Source organism: Lemur catta, chromosome 18 (assembly GCF_020740605.2).
Source record: "Lemur catta isolate mLemCat1 chromosome 18, mLemCat1.pri, whole genome shotgun sequence".
NCBI classification, from domain to species: Eukaryota; Metazoa; Chordata; class Mammalia; order Primates; family Lemuridae; genus Lemur; species Lemur catta.
Window position 1 is genome coordinate 40,663,160 of NC_059145.1, and position 24,117 is coordinate 40,687,276.

General features: G+C 45.5%; 1 protein-coding gene across 3 annotated transcripts in view; it reads right to left on the reverse strand.

Annotated features, from left to right (window-relative positions):
* Nucleotides 1-10,449: 10,449 nt before the first annotated feature.
* The window catches only part of KLHL18 (kelch like family member 18), a 53,019-nt gene continuing 39,351 nt past the window's right edge, over nucleotides 10,450-24,117 (reverse strand). For 2 of the 3 annotated variants that reach the window (XM_045530389.1, XM_045530391.1), the window contains 6 exons: nucleotides 21,922-22,082; nucleotides 20,440-20,576; nucleotides 18,830-19,067; nucleotides 15,542-15,646; nucleotides 13,791-13,902; nucleotides 10,450-13,078 (listed from right to left, as the gene is read on the reverse strand). In XM_045530389.1, the coding sequence (XP_045386345.1) occupies nucleotides 12,692-13,078; nucleotides 13,791-13,902; nucleotides 15,542-15,646; nucleotides 18,830-19,067; nucleotides 20,440-20,576; nucleotides 21,922-22,082 (1,140 nt within the window). In that variant the 3' untranslated portion in view covers nucleotides 10,450-12,691. The remainder of the gene's footprint in view (nucleotides 13,079-13,790; nucleotides 13,903-15,541; nucleotides 15,647-18,829; nucleotides 19,068-20,439; nucleotides 20,577-21,921; nucleotides 22,083-24,117) is intronic. The other variant, XM_045530390.1, reaches the window with a different exon arrangement.

A 24,117-nucleotide genomic window follows, 5' to 3' on the forward strand; every position in this document is an offset into this window, starting at 1 on the left:
ACGGATAGTCAGTTGTTCCAGCATCATTTTTCAATAGTCTATTCTTTCTCTACTGCTCTAAAAATGTGCTCTCATCATATACTAAGTTCTCATGTGTACAGGGGTCCATTTGCAAACTTCTGTTTTGATATATTTTTTCATTTCCTGCATTAATAGAACACTATCAATTAAAGTTACTTGATTTTTTTGCTATCTGGTAGGGCAAGTTCCCACCATTTTATTCTACTTTCATTTTCTTTTTCTTTGCTATTTTTGTGCATTTGTCTTTAATATGATAAAGCCAGTCGGTGAAGCATGCCACCCCTCTCCCAGTGTCCTCAAAATCCCATTGGAGCTCTGATTGGGATTGTGTTGGATTTATAGATTAATTAGTGGGAACCTAACATTTGAATATTGAGTGCTCCTCTCATTCAGGGACTTGGTTTATCGATCCACCTATTCTTTGATAATCCCTAGTAACATTTTAAAGTTCTCTTCAACAAATAAGCTCACTTAAAAGATATTTCATAATTTTTACTGCTATTGAGTTCTTTGCTGGATTAGATTGTTTTCTAAATAGATTTTTAAATGCATATCTTAGAGTTTTTAAGTGGAAAATCATACATTCAAATAATGATAATTTTACATTTTTATTTTACAAATGTGTGTGAGGGTGTGTGTGTGCACACCTCTCATTTATTTCTGTTGTCTTCTTATTTTGGTTGGGGTCTCTCTGGAGGAAAGCTGACTAACAGCGATAATAGCAACCATCTGCATCTTCGTCATGACTGCCATGAGAACACCTCTACGGTTTCACCACTGACTGTTATCAGGTTTAAGGAAATCATTTCAGATAAATATCTTTGGCTGAAAACTGCTCTGGGGACCTGGTGGAAGAGGAGAAGGCACTGGGAGAATGAGCCCAGAGGCTGCCTGCTGGGTCACCTGGAGTCGGGGCCGTCCATGCCGGGTGGGGGTGGGGAGAGGAGCCGCAGGAAAGGCCTGGCGGTGCGACCCAGACGGAAGCCCTGGGCATCCAGGGCAGCCTGGCACGGGGACTCCAGGTTTGGGGTAGGAGGGCAGGCAACGATGGCGAATGAGGTGGGACCAAGCCATCCCACAGTTTGGGCACCAGACTCAGGGGGTTTGCTTGGCAGGGGATTTGTCAGTGGGATTTAATCAGGGGAGATAGGATGTAGGAAGATAATCAAATTTTCTGCACACACAGAAATTTGCTATGTCTCCAGCATTATCATCTGCAAAGAAATGGTGATTTCCTGCCCTGTGCTCCTGGGAATGGCTGCATTCTTTTCTGCATTCTCTGCAGCCTAGTGGCTAGAGACTGATAATCCAATTCCATACAAAATGAGGAAGGATAAGGTGCTAGGCCACAAGCAGAGGGAGGGGACATGAGGGAGGCCCTCAGAGGAGGGGACTTGGGAGCCATGGGTTGATGGATGTGGCTCTAACCAATAGTGCATCTCATAAGAGCTTCCCGGGTGTGGGCCAAGCCTGTCACGCACATTGGCTTACTTAATCCTCCAAACAAACTTAGGAGGCAGGAATTTTATTATTCCCATTTTACAAATGAGGAAACTGAGGCCTCAAGAGGTGAATTAACTCACCCAAGATCCTGTGGCTGGGAAGAGGACCCAGGATGTGGATCCGGGCTTATTGGCCCTCAGGGCTCTACTTTGGAACGACCTGGGCAACATTCATTGCCCCCCAACAGGCAGGTGGGACAGGAAGGGCATGTCCAGGCTGAGGGAACAGCATGTGCAGGGGCATGAAGGCAGGAAGGGGCAGTTACTGGCCACTGATGGATGGTCAGCAGTGTGCTCTGGCCTTGTTCAGTGGGGAGACCCTGGGATGGAGAGAAGGGCAGAGGCTGCACACGCCCCTCCCTCAGTGTCCATGGCTGTGGGCCTGTTACCTTTCCAGGCTCAGCCCAGACACGGGCTCTCTGCACCCCCAAATCTTCCGGTTGTTCATCGAGAGGCTCCCTGGTTCCTCTGGACAGAGACAGCCACATGTGCCATCCTGAGTGCAGAGGGGCTGTGAACTGCTGTGCCACGGGGCTGGCAACAGCAACCTTTCTGCATCTGTATATTTCCCAAATCATCATGTATTTCAGTGTGTGTCACTGCAGATTGCTTGCTCTCTGACCCCTTGGCTTTACATAGCAAAAGAAAAAAAATGCAATTCACCTTGTGCTTTCCAGTAAGATACCATAAATACAGCCAGATAATATTCCAGTGCAAACCATTCACAGCGCCATGCACAGCGGTGGAATGGAATCTTTCAGACAGGCTTGGACACGAGTTTGTTTCCTCTGTACCCACCCACCAGGGTTGTTATGGAGCTGGAACCATGGAGGGCAACGCCTGGGCTCCCCATTTTCATCTCGATGATAACAATGTTCTTTATTGAGCACCTTCTACAGGCTCTTGACATATTTAAATTTCATGGCAACTTGAGAATAAAGGTTCCCATTTCATAGATGGGGAAGCTGAGACTGGAGGAGGCAGAGTCCTTGCTCAGGTGCCCAGTTGGAATAGGAAATGGTTCCTACCTGGGCTTTAACCCCAGGACAGCAGGGAGGACTTGTAACCTGACAAACACTGATTTCAGAAGGCCATGGGAGCCTCCGCCTACCCTGGCCTTGGCCACCGTGCCAAGGAAGCACAGGCCAGGCTCCCAACCCTACTCTCCTTGCACACTCTATTGTTGTTCTGTGTCTGATAAAGCAGACACACTCTCCTTTCAGCTGCTGTAGCCTGCCAGTGGTGACTGCCTGCTGCAGCTTGGAGTCATTCGATCCCCCACAAACTCACTCCTGCCTTCATCCTCCTCCCCTGGTTCAGTGAACAGCAGCTCCCTCCTTCCAGTTGTATATGTCAAAATCTTGGCCTTGGCCTTGACTTTTCTCCTTCTCTCACACCTCACATACAATATGCCAGTTCTACCTATAACATCTATCCAGCATCTGCCCCTTGTGCCAGCTTGTACCCCAAATCCCATGGTTTAAACCACCATCCTCTCTTCCCTGCAGTGGTACAACCACCACCTAACCCCGGGTCCTATCCATTAGCATCCTTTCCCTCAGTATCACAGCAGGCTCTGTACATGGTCCCTGGCAGTAAAAATGAACTGACATTAAATTTAATAAGATATTTTATTTAACCTAATTTATCCCAAATAGTATCATTTCAATATGCAATATTGAGATATTTTACATTTTTTTCCTATAATAAAGTCTTTGAAATCTGGCATTTGTTTTACACTTATAGCACATTGCTATAAGTTCAGGATAGTGACATTTCAAGCACTCATGTGGCTGGTGGCTCCCAGTTTGTAGGGTGCATATCTAAATCTGGCTTGAATACCTCTGGTGATAGGGAGCTCACTACCTTCTGAGAAGTCGACTCCATACCTGCATGATCCGAGTTGGGAGTTGACTGGAGGACTAGCTGGGGAGACCCAGCTTCACTCTCTGGGTCCCCAAGCCAATTAGTGTTCTCTGTGAGTGCAGTACCTCACATGTTGTGCCCCTCAGGTAGGCCACAGCACCCTGAGTAGGCTTCTGTGGTTGTTTTTATTATTATTATTATTTCATCATATTATGGGAGTACAAATGTTCAGGTTACATATGTAGCCTTTGCCTCACCCACATCAGAGCTTCAAGTATGTCCATCCCCCAGGTGGTGTCCACTGCACGCATTAGGTGTGATCTTAATTTCTGCTTTTCTTGTTGAAGAACCTGGCTCAGAGACTCTGAGTGATATCCTCAGGGAGACACAGCCAGGAGGTGGCAGAGCTGGGACTAGAAGTGAGGACTTTGAAACCTCTTTTCCCTCTGCTGTAAGAGGCTCTGGGTCCTCCAGTGTGACATGGTTTCAGAGGAGCCATTCAGAGGAGCCATTCACGCACCTACAGACACAATTACTTCTATTTGTGTGGTCAATTACATTTATGGATTTGCACATGTTGAACCATCCTTGTATCTCTGGGATGAAGGCCACTTGGTCGTGATTATTTTTTTAAAAAGCACCTGAATTCGATTTGCTAGGATTTTATTGAGCATTTTTGCATTTATATTCATAGTGGATATTAGTCTGTAGTTTTCTTTTTTTGTTGAGTCCTTTCCTGCCTTTGGTATCAGGGTGATATTGGCATCATAAAACGTGTTGGGGAGGATTCATTCCTTCTTGATGTGGTGGAATAATTTCTGCAGCACAGGCACCAGTTCTTTGTAAGTCTGGTAGAATTCAGATGTGAAACCACATGGTCCAGGACTCTTTATTTGGGAAGGTCCTTTATTGTTGCTTCAATTTTGATACTTGATATTGGTCTGTTCAGGAATGCTATATCTTCCTGTTTGTGCCTGGGGAGGCTGTGTGTCTCTAAGAATTTGTCCATTTCCTCCACATTTTCAAGTTTATGTGTATAGAGATTTATATAGTACTCATAGATGACATTTTGTATTTCCATGAAATCAGTTGTAATTTCTCCTTTCTCATTCCTGATTGAGTTTATCAGGGTCCTTTCTTTTCTGCTTCTGGTTAATCTAGCAAAAGGCATGTCAATTTGGTTTATCTTTTGAAAGAACCAACTTTTTGTTTGATATAATATTCCACATAGATTTTCTATTATTAATTTCATTTAGTTCTGCTCTGATCTTGGTTATTTCTTTTCTTCTGCTGTGTTTAGGATTGCTTTGCTCATCCTATTCCAGTTCTTTGAGACAATTCATTACATTGTGATCTTTCTGTCTTTTGGATATAGGCATTTATGGCTATAAGTTTTCCTCTTGGGACTGCTTTAGCTGTATCCCATAGATTTTTATAACTTGTGTCCCCTTTTCTGTTTAGTTCAAAGAATCTTTTGATTTTCATCTTAGTTTTCTCCTTAACCCAACCAATAATCCTTCAGGAGTAGTTGTTTAGTTTCCATGACTTTGTGTAGAGGTAAGTGTTTCTATGGGAGTTAAGATATATATTTTTATTAGCACAAATATACATGACAACTTTCAATTATCTAAAGGCCTTATTCAAGCCTGTGGCTTCACAATAACCAGCCCTTCATGTCAGGTGTTGATGACAGTCACTCAGTAGTTACATTTTGGTTTGGGGTATTTGTGAAGTGCAAATTCTGGCTGGCTTTAGAAGAAACCTATAGCCATGACAAAGAGGAGTCAGTTTTTATCTCTAGTATTTTTTGTTCAATAAAAATCCACAGACTCAAAATTTGAAATTTTTTGTGCCTCGATTTACTGAAGCACAGCAGAGCCCCAGCTTGAGAGGGTGCTGAACTCACCATAAGCCCTGGGCATAATGAGACCTGTAAAGGGACCCAGCTGGGCCCTAAGGGTCTATTCATATGGGAATCTAAGGTGCTTTGGTGGGATGTTCGAGGATGTGAGTTATGGAAAGAAAATGTTGGAATTTGGTACTTTCTTAATTACTCTCACAGGTCGTTGGAACACAAAGAGGCTTGAGTTTCCCAGTAGCTGGGGGAGGATTCACTGGGCAGAGCAAGCAAATAGTAGCAGGCATAAGGTAAACAGGAAACACACACCAAATATCACTAGAACTAAGCTCAGAAAGCAAGAAGAGTCTCAGGTAAATAAGTACAAAGTGAAAGGACTTGAGGAGAAGTTAAATACAGTGGAATGAAAATGTGCTCAACACCGTTAGTCAGACACACAATAAGATATCACCACACACACAACAGAATGGCTAAAATTAAAAGTTAATAGTTCCAAGACATAGTAAGGAAGTGGAGTAATTGGAACTCTTATACACTACTGAATATATATTGGCACAACCACTTCCTTGGCAGTATTCTCATAATATATATATGCCTCATGATCCCACAGTCTCATCCCTAGGTAATAAAATAAATGTATATTCCAGTTTCCACTCCAAGGAGCTTGGGAGTCATCACTCTGTCCTAACAAAGCTGAACAAAGAAAACCAACAACTCTTCTTAGATCTGGCAAAGAAGGGAGGTGACAGGGCAAAGTGTTGCTCCCCAAATTGGAGACAGACAGACAGACAAATGCACAGATCACAACTTACCAGAACAGACGAAAGAGCAGAAACCTCCCCAGGACCCGGTACCAGGTCAGGATAGCCTCACCTGCCGCTGACACATTGCTGGAGGCTCCATGTGGACAAGTCTGAGAGTTAAGCACTCCAAGGAGGCCCCATCAGAGGGGAACCCAACACTTTTGTGAGTTTTACCTCTAGGAGTCCTAACAGGTTCTTATAGGTACTATTAGAGAAAAATCCCCCTGGTGCCTCCCACAGGGAATTGAAAATAAGCCAGAGCACTGTGTTCTTCTTAACAGGGCCCCGTGATGAGAAACTATTTAACCAAGGCCTAACCCACTCAGCTTTATCAGAGCCTGATTGTATTAGGGGAAGAGAAATTCCCAACTCCAGCCCACTCTTTGCATCCTGTTCCACCTGAGGGGAGGGCGAGGAGACTGAGAAGCACATGGGAAGGTCATAGCTCTGGGGCACAGGCTCCCGCAAGAGACTGAGACTTCCTGTGCAACTACAGAATGACTCCCCTCCCCCAACAACATATGGTCACAACACTTCAAGGCCCATTTACTGGACTTCCTTTTACCCAGGACATCATGTTTGGCTTTCAGGAAAAATTATAAGACATGCTAACAGGCAAAGTTAAAATAAAATCACAGTTTCAAAAGATAGATCAAATATCAGATCCATATTCAGATATGACAAGAATGTTGGAATTATCAGACTGGAAATTTGAAGCTACTAGGATAAATATGCTAAGGGATCTAATGAAAAAAGGCAACATCATGCAAGAACAGATGTGTAACATAAAAGGATGGATCTTCTAAGAAAGAATAAAAAAGAAATGCTGGAGATCAGAAACAGAGAAATAGAAATGAAGAATGCTTTTGATGGGCTCATTACTAGACTGGACACAGATGAGGAAAGAATCTCTTGCCTTGAGGATACGCCAGCAGAAACTTCCAAAACTGAGAGGGAAGAGGAAGGACTGAAAAAATAGAACAAAATACCCAAGAACTGTGGGTCATCTACAAACACCGTGACATACATATAATGGGAATACAAGAAAGAGAAGAGAGTCACAAAGGAACAGAAGAAATACTGGAAGCAATAATGACTGAGAATTTCCAAAAATTAATGTCAGACACCAAACCAGAGATCTAGGAATCTCAGAATATGGTATATATCCATACAGTGGAATACAATTCAAAAACAATAAAAAAGGAACATACTATTGATACATTCTACAACGTGAATGAACCTCAAGAACATTATTCTAAAGTAGGAAGCCAGATACAAAAGACCACATACTCTATGACTGCATTAATATGAAATGTCCAGTATAGGAAAATCTATAGAGAAAAAGTGAAATAGTGGTTGCCTCAGGATGGGGGCACATAGGGGGATTAACTGCAAGGGGATTAACTGAGTGGCGAAAATATTTTAAGACAGGATGGTGGTGATGGTTGTACAACCCTGTACATTTACTAAAAAATCATTGGACACTTAAAATGGATGAATTTTAAGGTATATAAGTTACACCTCATAAACTTAGTAAAACTATTAAAAACTCAGTGGTGTAAACTGGAGGAAGACTAGGGAAGCATGATGAGGTGATCTTTGAATGTGGACATACCTGACTGTCCTTAAGTTCTTTAAGAAACATTTGTTGAGCCTCTTCTTTGTGCCCAATGCTGGGTCCACAACGATAAAGGACTCTCATAGAGCTCACCATCTATGAGGTGAAACAGACAGGAAAACAGGCCATTGCACAGTAGGGCATAGCCACGGGCAAGCACAGAGGGACACTAGGCCAACCAGAGATGTTTTCCTGCAGGGGGTGACATCTGAGATCCTGAAGGACTGCTTCATGAGGCTGAGTGGGAAAGAGTGCCATTCTCATGGTGACCCTCTGTGCCATGCTATGGAGTTCAGGTTTTATCATGAACTGAAAAACTAGAAAAAGAGAATTCAATAGGGAACTGAGCTTTGTTAAAAAGGAAAAACATCTGAATACCACAAGAAATGAATTGGGAGCAGTAAGCCTGGGATAATTCCTATGAGAACTGTGTAATTCCCATGTAAGTTTTTTGGTTGTGTGATGTTATTGTGAGCAGCAGTAAAAACCAGCAGTTGCTGGACTTCTGGGTGAAGAGCGGGTTCTGCTGCTTAGTTGTGAGGGGAGAGGAGTCTAAAGAAAAACAAAGAACAAAAAAAAAAAAAAAAAAGAAAGAAAAATTAAAAAAGAAATGGAAAGTCTAACAGATGAGTCTAACTTGGCTCCCCAGGTTACTCTTCACTCATGGGGCTCTTTGGTTATGATCAGTGGGGTGTAGGATACATGCAAAGGGCTGTTATTACTTTATAAGCATCTGACCTTTCTCCTACAGGGCAGAGCCTACAGAGTCCAGCCACCTCTTTTTAGCACAGAGGCATCCACTTCTGTAATCTTCCCCTCACTGCCTAGTCTGTGTCCAAGGTCCACCCCAGCGTTGGGCAGCAGACCTCCACACAACGAACCTGGAGGCTGGATGGACCAGCTGCTTCATAGATCCAAGACTTTGTTCCCCGCAGGCAAACTAGCCTGTGAGCTGATCTGGTCTCAATTTTTGACAATACCACCAGTTAGCTGATGAGTCAGGTCAGTTACTTGGCCCTTCTGAGGCAGTCTGCTTATGCTGAAATGAGCTATGCTATCAGCTCTGTGGGGATTACTGAGAGGACCAAGTGAGAATTAACTGACAGAGTGTTTATGTGTGAAACATGTGCTGGAGGGGTGTGTGTGGGAGTGATATACCTTCCAAAAACTTAAAAAATAAAGTTGCCATCCAAAAGTATAATCATTACCCAATGGATGAGACTAACCACAGGCTGACTTTTGGAAAAGTGTGACTGAAGAGTTTCCCAACATCCACAACCACATTAACCAGTGTGTAATCTTAGGGGGGCAGATCTGGAACGCGGCTGTATTTGGGGAAGTGGAAACTAAAGACAGGAGTTCAGTTCTCACACACTGGTGAGCATACAAATCATCAAGGAATCTTGCCTATACCAGCGTGCCGAGCTGCATTCCAGTCCTAGGGAATCTGTCTCTGGAGGGGGACCTGGTAATGAATTTGTGGTTTAAAATTTTTCCAGTGACTTTCATGTGCATCAGAGTTAAAGCAACTTTGGCCTAGAGCATAAAAAAGGAGCTAGAAGTGTTGGTTCCAGCAGTCAACAGGCCAGCCATATTCTACTGGGGAACTCTGGAGTTTTATGGCAGCAAGAGAAGAAAAGGAGAAATCTGAGCAGTGGCAACCTGGACGGGAGCAAACATGAAGTAGTAATGTGCAAATGAAGTCTTTGCATATTTTGTACCAAAACTAATTCTTATAAAATACACACATCTCTCCACAGACTGCTTTTGCTGTACATCTGCTTTTTTCCTTATTTTCATAGAAATATTCCAATTTTGTCCAATATGTTTTTTCAGTGAATCACAATAAAAATATGATTTACTTCTAATATTGAAAAAATAAATCAGGAAAGGGCAAGAGCTATTAGAAGTGTTCTCTTTATTTTTCTTTGGTTTCTTAACATAAAAGACATGCATTCTATAAATAAAAGGAAATAAGATTTTCTGGGAAACAATAAATTGGGGGAAATTCCTGCCTAGTCATATCTTTGTGGTCAAGAGGCTGGTCTTCAGCTCCCATCTGGTTGTGATTTCAGATGAAATCTAGAAGAGTAGGCTCTGTGTGTATCCAAGAAGGTAAAACGCTCAAGGACAGCGAACATCATAGTCCTCTGCTCAGAGCTGGGCTAGACCCCAAGGCCCAGTGAGCCCAATGTCTGCCCTATCTCCTTGTTACATCCTTTTCACAATATCCTTGGGTCTTTTCATGGGGCTATTGGAAAGGCTCCAATACCAAAGAGCTGGACCAGCCATGTGCAAACAGCCATTCACTATCAGACTGAGGAACCGACCGGGGAGTGTGTGAAAATCTTGGTGTTTGCTCACTTGTTGCTCAAAGCCCAGATTAAAGCACTGGCTTGATCTTATTTGGCAACACTGACCTCAGGTGCAGCAGTGTAACTTCTATACCAGGAGGTAGGCCTGGACTCAGGAAGGCCACTACAAGACCAGCAGGCCATGGGAAAATGATCTATCATCTCTGGTAGCAAAAGCTGGGCCAGCATCCTAAGGATCCAGTGAGGCCCACTAAGTAGCCCAATGACTTTTTTTTTTTTTTTTTTTTTGAGACAGAGTCTCACTCTGTTGCCTGGGCTAGAATGCAGCGGCATCATCATAGCTCACTGCACCCTCCAACTCCTGCCTCAGCATCCTGAGCAGCTGGGACTACAGGTCCATGACACCTAGCCTGGCTAATTTTTTCTATTTTTAGTAGAGATGGGGTCTCACTCTTGCTCAGGTTGGTCTTGAACTCCTGAGCTCCAGCAATCCTCCTGCCTCAGCCTCCCAGAGTGCTAGGTTTACAGGCGTGAGCCACCCTGCTTGGCCAATTCTTAACACCTTCACAATCCAGGCTCATCAGTGCTGGTTCAAATAAGAAAGAAAGGGGCTTGTAACAATAAGAGCGCTGAAACACTCCTTACAGGAAACGCAGACCCTAACCTCCTTCTGAGTCTACCTCTGTAGGCAAATCAGAGAGGGAGAAATGCTGGCACTCCACCACAAGCCCAGGTTAAACTATATCAGATATTAGATTGTTCAGTCTTTTAAAATAAAAATATCATTTTCAAGTGCTAATAAGAGAGGCCCAGCTCCTAAGTTGCAGGTAACAAAGGTACTTTCCTCTGAATACATGGTGATTGCACACGCTGGTAAACCTGACAGTCCTGGGGTGGGGGACACACCCCAGGCTCCACATTGTGCCTTTCTGAACAGGCTTCCAGGCCACCCCAGGCAGGCAGCAAAGGACCGACCAGGTGGAGATTGGGACCCTAAGACCCAGTCTTGGGTTAAAGGAATTATATCCTCTTTTAGTCTCTACTGGAAGAATTTTAGAAAACCAGATTTTGGCAGCAGCAGTTTATGGACAGTCCCACTGCCCAGTGCACTGGTAATAGAAAATGTCCTCCTCTTTGGGTCCTGCTGTGCTACATTAAGGTCCCATCCAGGGAGGAGGAGGAAGGAGTATGGAGTCTCTTTAAGAGGTCATTTGCCAAGGTTAGAGGAAGAAATATAAAATCTGTTCTTTGCAGCAGCAGATCCTTTTAGCCTTTAGTTCTTTATGTCATAAAGCCAGCTTTACTCGAATGTGAAGGTCCACCTTGCTGGTCAGTCTTCCAAGGGCTGGAGGGAGGCCAGACCCCTGGAATTGGCGGCTGGATGGAGAAGCAGTGGAGTGGCAGGGCAGGCAAGGTTACCAGACCAAGCCAGCCCATGGCTGGTAGGAGGAGAAAGCCCCTGGTTAGGTTCTAGAAGTGCAGATACGCCCCAGAAGTGTCACAATGAGGAAAATCATCCAAGGACGATAGATGGGCAAGTGAGATTCTGGCCAAACCTGCTGTTTCCTGCTGGTCAAAAAGGGAAGGAATGTAAGTGACAGTGGGGAATCTGAATGAGTGCTGCAGTGGCAGTGGGAGGTAATCACAGGGACATCTGGAGCCCCCAGCTACAGCTGGGAGCTCCTGCCTAGAAGAACGGCTGCTTGCTAAGCCTATGATTAAAAAGTTCCCCTGACGGCGGGTGTGAAGACAAACCCCACGAGCACCTTGCCACAGGACCACTTGAGATGTACTGATGCCAGGCACACCGGGGCTCAGAGGGAACCCCAAGTGCTGTGCAAGGCCTCGGTACCCTGGGACCCGAATGTGGAGTGGACACCGCCCTTCTCAAGTTGGACGGTTTTCCATTTAAACATATTTGCCTTCAGTGTCTCTTATGCTTTTTTCTTCCTGCAAAATATGTTCACATAAAAGAAGTATTTTTCTTTCCAGTTTTTTTCAAGTGTGTTTTCTTGTTTAAATTTCTTTTAAGTTTCTTTCAAGTATCTTTTTTTTCCCTCCGTTTCTCCTGCTCAAGATGAAAAAGACCTCACTGAAATCCCAAAGTTAGGCATGGGAAAAACTTCTGTATTTCCTGCTTACCGGTGATTAGAACAAAATCCTTTGTGCCCTACAATGGAAGATGGAATGTGCTTGTGCGTAGCCAGCACACAGCTTCAGCTGCATCATCACAGGCAGTAAGAACATTTGGAGGGTGCCCTTTCTCTCCCAGCTATACCCCACAGTTTCCAACAGGCTTGGCCACTGCAGCTTCCCCATGGCAAACTGGCCACAATGTGGGTGGAAAACAAGCAGGCAAGGAGGTGCATCAGACGGAAGGCCTTCTGCAAATGGGTGGCCCACAGAGCCACGGTGGGTGGGAGCTGGGCTTGGACGGAGTGTTCATGTGGACCAGCAAAACACTTCCATATCACCAGCTGCGGGACTCAGAGGGGCTTTTGTCCTGTCCTGTGCTGTGCATCTTGATGACCCAGGCCTGAAGGTCAGTGAAGGAAGACTTAAGCACCTGGAAAAACTGTATGTCTGGCAAGCTCACATTTCACCCCATCTTCTGGTCCACCACCTCTCCTGAGAGGGATTGTTCCTGGAAGGAAGCGCCTATGTATGGCTGTACCAGATTCCCACCCCACCACATCCCACCCTCTGCCTTAGATGGTGAGGAGAGGGATGCAGCCCACACCGACCCCTCCCTCATGGCACGCCATAGGGGCCATAAATGTCCAGCGGTCCGTCTCTGGGTCATACATCTCCACCGAGCTCAGGTTTGACTGTCCATCATAGCCCCCCACAGCATACAGGCGTCCACAGCTGGCCACGAGGGAGACCCGGCTCCGGCGTGTGTGCATGGGTACTATCAGGCACCACTGGTCTGCCACAGAACTGTACATCTCGGCAATGCTGAGGAAGCCAGAGCCATCATAGCCCCCACAAACAAACATCTTGCTTCCCAGGGAGGCGGCTCCATGCCGGCAGCGCTTGTTGAGCATGCCAGCTGCTGGGTACCAGGTGGCTGTGTGGTGGTTGTAGTGCTCCACCTGCAGTGGGGAGAGAGGCACAGGTATAGGACAGTCAGAGTCAAAGCTTAGTTTCATGGAGTGACCTTGCAGGACACAGTGGCCCACATGATGTCGGACTCCTGTGGGAGGCCTGGGGACAAGGAGTTCTGCCAGAGTATGCCCTGGCTCTAATAGCATTCCCTCAGCTACATGCCTGCTCCTGGCAGAGAGGTTACCTCACCTAAGCTTTTCTGTTTGCATCTAAGGAAATAAATACGATGCACTGCTAGGTAGTGACAGAACTAGGATGAGCTGGGTCTCCTGTAATCTGTCCAGAGTGCTTTCCACTACAGCACTGACTGACTTTGTTGGGCTATTTTTTAAGAATAAGTGCAATTTCAAACAAATTATTCATAGGAATACAACTGTTTGCAAATTCACACTTGGTCTACAATTGACTTACTTTGGGTGGGAATTTCACAAGCTCTAATGCAGCATTTGATGGACAGCTGAACAGGGTGGTGGTGGAGGTGGGAGGGGTGACTACACCTTAGCCCTCCTTTCTGTACCCTGGCTCCCATTCTGTGGAAGTTGAGAATTTCAGAAGATGCAGTAGATGGCTTGAAACCTCACTAGATGATACTTTGTCCAGCAGTGGCAAGGCTGAAGTTTTTCAAACAACTGTCTTTCAAAGTAACTCTCAAAGATGAAAGGAATAGGTGCCCTTAGCCCAGGAGGAGTCCAGACTCACACTGTTGAAGATCTGCAAACCATCGTGGCCGCCCGAAACATATATCCTGCCCTCAAAGACTGTAACCCCAGCAGCACTGCGATTCGAGCTCATCGGGGTCACCACTGTCCACCTTTAGGAAAGAGTCAAAAAGAAGGGGAGGCATGAGATTCAGTGTTCCTGTATTCCCAAGATGGCTCAGCAGGGCTCGGTGAACTGTGCTGCGCATCTCCACACCTCTTATCACCTCTCCCACCACCTTTGCTGACAGCTCTCTCTGGCTGCCACCTCTTGCCTGAGCTTCAGATCCATAGCTTGTCTTCTCTGCTCACCTTCATGAGTGCTCACAATCAGCATGCCTCAAATGAGGCCTCTCTCTCCTAAGGATCTGCTCCTCCCCTGCACTCCCTGGTCTTGTTAATGGGACCATCAGCTATCTAGTTGCTGTACTGATAAAACTCAGTCATTTTTTTGTCTTCTCCCACACCCTCAACATTCTTGTGGTCCCCAAGTCCTAGCTGGTTTGCCTCATAGTCACTGCTTATTCCCATCCTCCCTACCAATGCCCTAGCTCTGTCCTCTCACCTGGACCACTGCAACAGTGTCCTTACAGGTGGCCTGGCTTTCAGACCATTCCTGTCCTGGCCCCACACAGCCAGAGGGATCACTCCTCCAGTGGCTGCACCATGTCCCTCCAGTGGCTCCTCACTGTCTCCCCTAAGGCAGAGTCCAGGTTCCTTAATGTGGTTCTTTACCACTTAGTTCTCATGTACCTTCCAGCTTAACCCATACCACACACCACCCACACCTGCTCTGTCTCCCTTTCACACTCTGTGCTGTAGCCCATGAGATGATCACTGCTGTCCTCGATCACAGTGAGCACTTATGTGAGCCTTTCTCCCTGCTGTCTCCCTGCCTGTGAGGGGCATCTCCCACTAGCTACCCATGACAGGTGTCACCTCGGTCATCCCTGCCACCCTGCCTCTCCCCACCACCCTGGGGAAGGTGAAGGCGCTCCCCACTGTGTGCCCAAGAGCTCCTGACACAGGCCCCCACAGTAGGAGGATCATGATGCATCTGTGGCCCCACCACACTGGGGGCTCCTTAAAGGATCTCAGACACCCAGCTTGCTGCCTGATACACAGTGCTTGGTTGACTGAAAAGAATATTAGCTTAAAAGTATCCTGATGAGTCTATTCAACTATTGCTTATATATTCTTACATAATATAAAAGAATTCAAATACTGAAATGAAAAAGTTGGGCTAACTTTGTCAGTATTTTTCAAAGAGTATTCTACAAATAGTCCTACAAAATGGTGACAGGTTAAACATAAGGTTAAACAGGGTTCTTTACTGCAGAATTTTTCAGAACTTTTAAAATGTTAATATATATTATGGAAAGACAAGGACTCTGGTAGTAAAGACATCAACATTTCCCAAGCTTATTTGACTGTAACTTTTTTCCCTTTTTTTGAAATCATATCCTACCCACTTTGGAACAATGCTGTTATCTACTTCTTATCCTCTCTCGCCTGCATTCCCATTAGATAGATGTTGCCAAGGATCTCTATAGGCTATTTGTATTAAAAATTTATTTAATCATTCAGTCATTTAACCAAGGGTTATTAAATATGGATTATATGCAACGTACTATAGGGGAAAAAAGGTTAGACATTCTCTACCATCAAGAAGCTTAAATAAAAAACTGCAGTTCTAATCTTTATACTCTGTTTAATAAGCCCCAGTTGCCCCAGGGGAGCTAGAGTCCTTACTTGTCTGTCTCAGGTGAGTAGGTCTCCACAGAGTTGAGGGAAGAGTTGCCATCGTAGCCCCCACAGACGTAGATCTGCCCATCCAGCACAACTGTCCCCATGGCACTGAAACAGATATAGCTGTCATCTCAAGTGGGCCTCAGACTTCCTGGGGCAGCCTCTCATGCCCACTGAGAAATAAACGTCACTATCAACTGCCTCTTTCTGGAACAGACCCAGGTATGTGCTAAGTAAAGGTGTAAAACTGAGGTGACAGAAGCTGCCCTCTGGTTCCTCCTGCCTCCTACCCCTCTGCCCTGGGCTATCTCCTGTCCCCACTCTCTGAGTCCTTGAACTGTCTGAAATGCTCACCTTCTACTTCACCATGCTGAGGATATAATTTACATTAAAGGCCCAGATCCAATTCTCTCTCTCCCCCAACCCTCAACATGAATTATTTTCTCCCAATGCCACACTCCCAGACTAGCTTCTTTCTTTATTAGAGCACTTGTCATAGTTGTTCAGATTTTTATTGGCCACTCAAAGGCATACTGTCCTAGCCACTAAGTTTAGTGTGGTGAGCAAGCCAAAGCCCCTGCCCACGAGGCACTGATGTTCTGGCACCATAGGGTACCAGGAGTCCATCTGCCACTTCTTAACAAGTGGGGACCTCCTGGAAGATGGGAAAGGCTCTTCATCTGTGTGACCCCCACAGGATTAGTTCAGTGTCTTACACACAATGAGCCTTCAATATATATGTTTACTGTGTTACCTCTGATTTTTCCCATTTGATTCACTGTAAAGCTTAACAGATGTGTTTTCATTACATGCGTGACTCCTACTTTGTCTTAGTGGATGATGCTGTAGCTCCTGTTTGCTGCATATTTACTATATGTGTCAGGTATTCTACACTTGTATTTTCAACCCTCAGCACACCCTGCAAGGATCACCACAATCACTGTACAGAGTGGCAGCTGTGGCTCGGGGAGGCGAGGGTCTTTCCTCAAGTCTGCCCAGGGAGGCACACCTCAGACGTAAATGAGACAAGCCCGACTCCCCCACTCCTCACCATGCCAAGCTCTCCTAACATCAAAGGCCCATGGGTCTGATGGAATCATGTAATGCCTTATGAGAAATTAAACACGAATGCTAAGCTGTCCTATCTGATTAAGCATGAAGGCCAAGCAACCCCACTCAATTTTCATACCTGATGCTGAAGAAGATTAAAAATGAATCTGGGTATCTAACAAACAGGAAAATAAAATATACAAGGCTTACTGCCGCCTTTAAGTGTCCATAGTAAAATCAAACTGGTCCCTTTGAGAGACATGATAACAGATCCCCTGAGCCAGCCTGAAAGAGGAGAGAGACTTGCCTTAGGCAAGATCAGAAATTTACTAGATATGACTACTATCCTTGTGGACAAACAAACATAAAAATTAAATAATAATACAGGTGTTCAACAACAACATGAGAATGAATTAAGAGGTGCCACAAAACTGTATGAGATTAACTATCAGCTAAGTGTAAAGGCAAGCATGAAGAGATAAGAGAAAAAGTTGATCAGTGTGGCCTGGAATAGCCCAGTGTAAGAAAGCTCCATGGAGATGGCCTGGAACACTGGCAGAGAAGGGAAAGAAAGATGTCAGAAAGGAGGATGTCACTAAATGGCAGGACAGAAAGTTGTGTGGGATGTCGGGAGAGAAGTGACTAAGAACATTTTAAGGTAGCCTGTAATTTAAAAGGGATGAAATGGAACTGGGCCCATGCTGCTAATAACAGGGCATTAACCACAATGAGGGAAAAGAATACTACTCAGAGGACTTTTCTCCAAGACAACAATCCAACCCAGTGACATCAAAGCAAAGAAGTGGCCCAGAGCAGACACACAAGGAAGGACAACTGATGCAGTCAGAGCAAAAAAGGTACTCATGGTTGGGGACATGGAGCAATGAATCACTTAATCACAGAAAGCTGCAAAGTACCCAAGGAGCAGAAGGAGGAAGCACCAAAGTGAAGATGGTAGGAGGAAAGAACTGTGAAGAGTGTTCTTGAGAGACACAGATCTTATATAAATATTTTTTTCCTTCCAAAACAAACCTACTTTGATCCTTTGTGAATCTGGTCTTTTTGGTACAAAGGCAGATCCCTCCCAGCTCATGTCCATATACTAATACTGCTGAATGAGGAACATGTGCATCATGGCCAGGATGCTGTTATGTGGCACAGGACTTCCACACTAACTCTTCTTCCTCACCACACGTGCAGTCCCCTGACCTCCCCCAATCACATGCACTTACAAGTAGAGACCCTGAAGCATGGCCAGTGAGAGGTCTGTGAGGCAAATACTTAGATCACAGAATTACAAAGCAGAAATCTCCTTAAACAGAAGCTGGTCCAGTGGTTTTCAAACTACCCCTTACAAAAAAAATTCAGGTAACTTTTCTCTTCTGAAATTAGGCATATGTCAAGGAAGCTCAATATGTAAAAGATACATGCAGAACTGTCCGGGGTAAATGGATAGGGGCCTGGGACTACTTTTCTCTCCCACCTCAAGCAGCATCGGCCCTCCCACTGCCCAAGCATGTGATTGACTGTTCCACCACTCGTCTGACCTAAGGAAAGATGCCACCTGTCACCTCAGTACTAAGAGGGCTAAATGATGTCCTCTAATCCCACTTATTCAGACAATGTGAGCAGGCAAGTGGTGGAGGAAACAGGTAGCTGGCATGCGTTGAGTGACATACAAATTCCGCCCTCCTTGCAAATACCTATGTGCTCCTGTCTGGGAAAATGTGTCCGACCCTGAAGTAGAGAACATTGCTTTGGTTTATACACCCCCTGGGTAGTCAACATGTGTAGGGGGAGTCCTAGGAGAAGGAAAGTATACAGAAGAATACCTTGGATTTCCTTTTATTGCTAATAAAGGTAAATCCTCCTAATTCTTCAAGTTTCAACTTTAATCCCACCTCTTCCCTGAAATCTTCCAGACGTTCCAATCCAGTTTCTCTCCCTCCTCGAATCTTCCACAATACATATTTTCAGTCCTTATCTGGCACTTAAATAACAATACAACTTCCACATGTCCATGTCTCGTCTCCCCAAGTTCCTCAAAGGACAAGGCAGGTATTTTACTTTTAAGCAGGTGGAGGCTCGCTCCCAGGAGGTACCGGCAGTGGCTGGCCTGGCTGCAGGAAATTCCCAGGCCAAAGCTTGTGTTTTACTTTATTATGTGCCCCTGCTTGTCTAGCATGGCGCTCCCCAGATGCTCAGTGTGTATGCTCAGGTTGCACGTGGCTTCCAGAATACCTTCTCTTGCTATTCATGCTCCCCACTCTGGTCCATGTGTCCGTCTCCGGGTTGTAGGCCTCCACAGTGCTCAGCCGTAGCTGGCCATCATATCCCCCGATGGCATAGAGAAGCCCGTTCACTACAGCCACGCCAACGCGGCTGCGGGCTGTTGTCATGGGATGGCATTTCTCCCAGCGATTGGCGATGGGGTCAAACACTTCCACCACATTCAGGGAATCACCTGCATAAAAATTTGCTACTCAAATTAAAACAAATGAGACCACTAGTTTAGATCACAGCTATTGGGCATTGATTATACGGAACATTTGACTTGATTCTATTAGTTCCCACAGAATTATTCAAAGTACAAGGGCCCACTAAGAAATTTCAGCTATGATAATCTCAAACCTAATTCTTTAAGGAAAATCAGAATTGGACAGGAGGCACTTACTTTTTAGAGAGGGTAGTTTTCAGCTACAATCAGGTACTCCACCTGCTTAAAGCCAAAGATAAAGGCAAATGGACACAATATTTCCTCACTGTGGGAGGCACACTCAGAGGGAAAGGCATGAGCTCCAGTGCCGACTGCCTAGTGGACTGCCTTGTGTCCCCATCCTGTTTCACATGTGAAGTGGAGATAATCTTTACGGCAGAGCTGCCATGAGGATTGAATGATATAATAGGTAAAGCATCTAGCATGATTCTAGAATATATACTCAGTGTTCAAAAAATAGTAGTCATAGTATCAAGGAATGATAAAATTCCAACCCTACCTTTTTTGACAAGTTTTTGTGAAGATCAAATAAAATTCCCCTCCCTGTTTTATGCTGCTTTGGCGCACTTAGCACTTGCCATACTCCAGCGTACACTGACTTGACTACTTACCTTTTCCAGGTCATAAGATTAACAAGCAGCAGACTAATACCCACCACCTCTCAATAACCTTCATTTAAAAACAAAACTGCCCAGGCCTGCCCGCCAACTCCCGCAGAAGGGGAGGGGGCTCATGGAGCTTTCCTGAAAACCTGACTGTATCACACAAGAGTAGCCAATAACACATGGATTGTAAAGCATGTGTTTCATAGGGAGCAGGGGGTGAAGAGTGAAAAGTATTAATGATAGTGGCAGACCCTGTGTATCTGGATAATATTCCTCCTCCTGGGGGCATTCTCACAGTCTAACACCAGAGGTTCATATTACTGAATGTGAATAGCCTGGTAGCAGACCTAGGTCTGTGTCCTATCCAGGGCAGAGTCAATGCTATAACCAATGTGATATTAGGGCAAAAGTGCTCGTTCCTGAACCAGGACACCTAAGTTCTAGTCCTTGCTCTGCCAAAAACAACTTGTGTGAATACAGTGAAAGTTCTCTGGGCTTCTATTTCCTCATCAGTAGGGTAAGAGGGCTAGGCCTCAAGGATTTCTAAAAGGCCTTTTTAGCACTGATATTCTGATTCAATGGTATGGATACAGGATATGCTCTATCTGTAGAGCAATGATAGAAAATCAAGAGGGGTGAATGTGGTAATAGCACAAAGGAGAAAAACCAGAGGGCCAGGCTAGTTTGTTTGGTGCTTCTTCATCCTCAGAGCCCAAGACAGGGCTCTGCAAAGAGGAGTTGCAAGATACCTGCTGAGTTGAGGCCCCCCACAGCGTAGATAAGCCCAGCAATGGACGTGCAGCAGCGTGGCCGAGTTCTGAAAGCTGGCAGGTGGGGCCGGCGCTCTGGCATGAGGTGATAGTCCTTTGCTTCGTCTACCAGGTCTCTGGAATAAGGTGCAAGATGTTAAGACAGGAAGTATCCTCTCAACTTGGTCCACATTTGCACTTCCGAGCCTGGCTCCCCAACTCCCAATGGCAGTGCAAACTTGGGAAGACAAGGCTTCTGGAGGGTTTGGCCTTAAAGAACTCAGATGAGTTCTGGGGAAATCATACATGGCTATTGAGACATGCTCAAAATTGTAGGGGCAAGATGAGCAGAGCCCACCTTACCTACTATAATCAGAATGCATATCTTCTAACAGGCACAGACCAAGCATGAGAGAAACAGGGTGGTAGCTAAAATGCTGGGCTGGGGAGGTTCAACAAGCAGCCTGCACCCTGTGGCAACTCAGACCTAGTTCTTCCTTTCCATCCCTAGCTCGCACCATGGCTGCTACCCTGCAAGTAATCACCTCTCGCTTGTACTGTGGCAGCAACAGCCAACAGCTCCTGATGCATGTCCCTGCCTCCAGCCTGCCCCTCCATCCCACCCTCCCCACTTTAGTCCAAGTTGTCTTTCTAAGAACCTTCAATAGTTACCCCTGCCAACAGAATGAAGTTTAGACTCCTCAACAGTACCCCTGAGACTCTGGTCGCAGGGTCCCAGCTACCGCCAGCCACACACCTTCACACCACCTGCCACTGACAGGCACTACTTCCTCCCAAGCCTGCTGATCCCAACCAGGGGTGGAAAACAAAGGAGAGAGCTGAATATGTGTAAAAATTTTATCAGTAAAAGAGAAAAAAATATTTTGTTCATGTGCATATGATAAGCAATTTGAAGGAGGATGGACATTTTTCTCTGTTGCTCTACTTTTATAACAATCCTCCTATAGGGCCGAACTGTTTTGGTAGCTCTGCCACACCATATCTTCACTGATTTACTCTGGGTAAAAGCTTCATGTGTTGGTAAACACGTTCCCCCCGTACCTACCACTGTAGATGTAAAGCCCACACCCACTAGAGGCTAGGGCACTAATATTTACTGAAGAGTGTGAGGAGCCGCAGGAAGTACCCTTCGCACCACCACATGAGCTGCTGGTGTGGATGGGTCACTCATAAATAGCTCAGTGGATGAAGATGCTAGAAAATCCTCAGATAACTCTGGGGAGGAAAGCCTCTTCTGCCTTAATGCTCCCACATAGCACATCTCTCTGCCCAAGGTGTAAGACTCGGGCTCTTAACACTGTCTCTTCCAGGTTCTTCCCGCCCAGAGGGCAGACCAATCTGTGTGCCATGAATTAGATTGACTACTCCAAATTCTTCCTCCCCTGAACTGGAACAGGTGGCCAAGTCCTCCTCTCTGCCCAGACCTTTGGCACTGTCCTGTGCAGGTCCACCCTCACTCACCTGCATTTGTGGCAGCAACGCACCAGGTCATCCTGCTGCACTCGGTCTGACAGGAACTGGGGCCGGCAAAGGGGCAGGCGGATATTGGACAGCAGCTCAGGCAGGCAGGGTCCCCTCTGCTCCCGGTCATATCTGACCCAGGCCAATGCAGCTTCAAAGACCTGCCACGACAGAGTGGAAGCTCTGGCAGCAACTCCTCCCACCCAGAAGCCACACCCCTGCACCCTCAATTCCTCTACTTACTGTACTGAAGCTATCCTTTGGGCCCATCAATGTTTCCCCCTATTTGTTATCCTGAATCCCTGATTTCTCTCCACTTCCTACGTTACCGTAAACAGCTTTCTGGCTTTCATTACGATTATGACTTCCTAATGAAAAACCATCAATGGCACCTTATTTCTTTCTGCATCACAACAAAATGCATTTCTCTTCCTGCTGCCCCTATACCTTAACACCTCCAAACTTCCTCCACCACCCTCTATTCTAGCCAGCCTGGGCTGGTTCCCCTGTTCACACTGTCCCTCTCATCGAAAGTGCCCCCTCATCTCTTTCTCTTCATCTAAACCCACTCCTCTATCTTTAAGGCCTGGTTCAAGATTCATATTCTCCAAGGAGCCTTTCTTAATGGCTTCAGCCACAAGGACGTCTCCCTCTAAAATCATATAGCCCTTACAAAATATATCACTCAAATAAATGTGAGCTGCCCTAAGTCATATTAACTATTGGAAGAGCTAGGGACAGGACATCTTGTTCCTGGGATGAGGCTCTTTTCTCTAAATCACAGTGCCTATACTGCTGAGCTCAGGGTCTACTTTTCTACTGGTCACTAATATTTAGGGGTGGGGGCTCTTCAGACATTCAGAAAATTAGCTGAATTGGGACTAACATCCCAATGCTCGCCTCGTAGAGCCTAGAGCTTCTCATGGCAGGCCACAACTCTTGATTTCAAACATCCCAAGCTGCTCTGCCTTTGGTTAGACTTCGCAATCAATCAGCTTTGCAGCAGTGATGCTCCCAGTGCCTGCAGGGCCAGGTCCAAGCTTCTGGGACCCCGCATTCAATGCGCTTCACTGCCAGCCCTAGCCACCCTCAGCCCAAAATAACATTTATTCACTATCTTCTTAAGATAACTTGCACACATCTGTGTTGAACAGAAACGCTTGTCCTTTGCTCCTTTCTGGCTACTAACACCCTACACTCTCATTTATGCGTTCTCGACCACTCCAAGATCTGTCTTCTTTGTTCTCAGAGAGGACCCTCTGATCACCCAAATCTTGCTTTGCCAATAGCTTCACCGTCCATGATGACTATCCCCTGGCATCATCAATAGCTGCACCTCTTCCATAATTTTAAATATGCCTACCAGACCACCACCTCTGATCCTTCCAGCTCAGTAACTGACTCCAATTAGCTTTTGACACCACCACCCCATTCTCAGCTCCCTACATACCTCTCAAATCCAGTATGGGTTCCATGGGTTATTACACAGGTGCCCTCAATTCCCATGCCATGCTCCTATCTCCCTTAATCACATTCACTTGGAAAAAAAAAATCTCTAACCTGGTGAAGTCCAGCTTTTTAAACTCAACTTATCCCCTATTCTGCACCTGTACCAGTATATGTGGCTGACAGAAAACACACAACAGTGCTGACCAGTTTATTTAAAATTTGTAACTACTAATATCATCAGGTCCTGCCTCCTTTCAAACCCTCTCCATTTCCCTAGCACTGTCCATTTACTCTCCCCCTTTCCTAGAGAACTATTTCATACCTTTTCATCTCTTCTCAATTTCTAACACTCCTCCCTCATTCTCACTCTCAGCTGAGAAAACAGAAACAAATCAGAAGAGAATGTCAATTAGAACCTACCAGCATCTCCCTTCCTCCCACCCCCTCCCCCATATCTGCTTGTTGTGTGCACACTGTTCTCCCTCCTGCTGCTGTGGATGTGGATGGCCTGTGCTCCTATCAAATATACACCCCCTTGTGTCCTGGACTCCGTTTTCTCTTACTCCAGAACATCATTCCAACAACTATTCTCCCCTTTCTCCTACATTACCAATTCTTCCCTCTTTTTTGGAAAATTCCCATCAGCAGTCAAATATGCTGTAATTTCTTTCACCTTAAAAAAGCAAATGCCTCTTGACTTCACATTCCCCTCTGTGACTGCCCCAATATTCTGCTTATCTTTAGAAA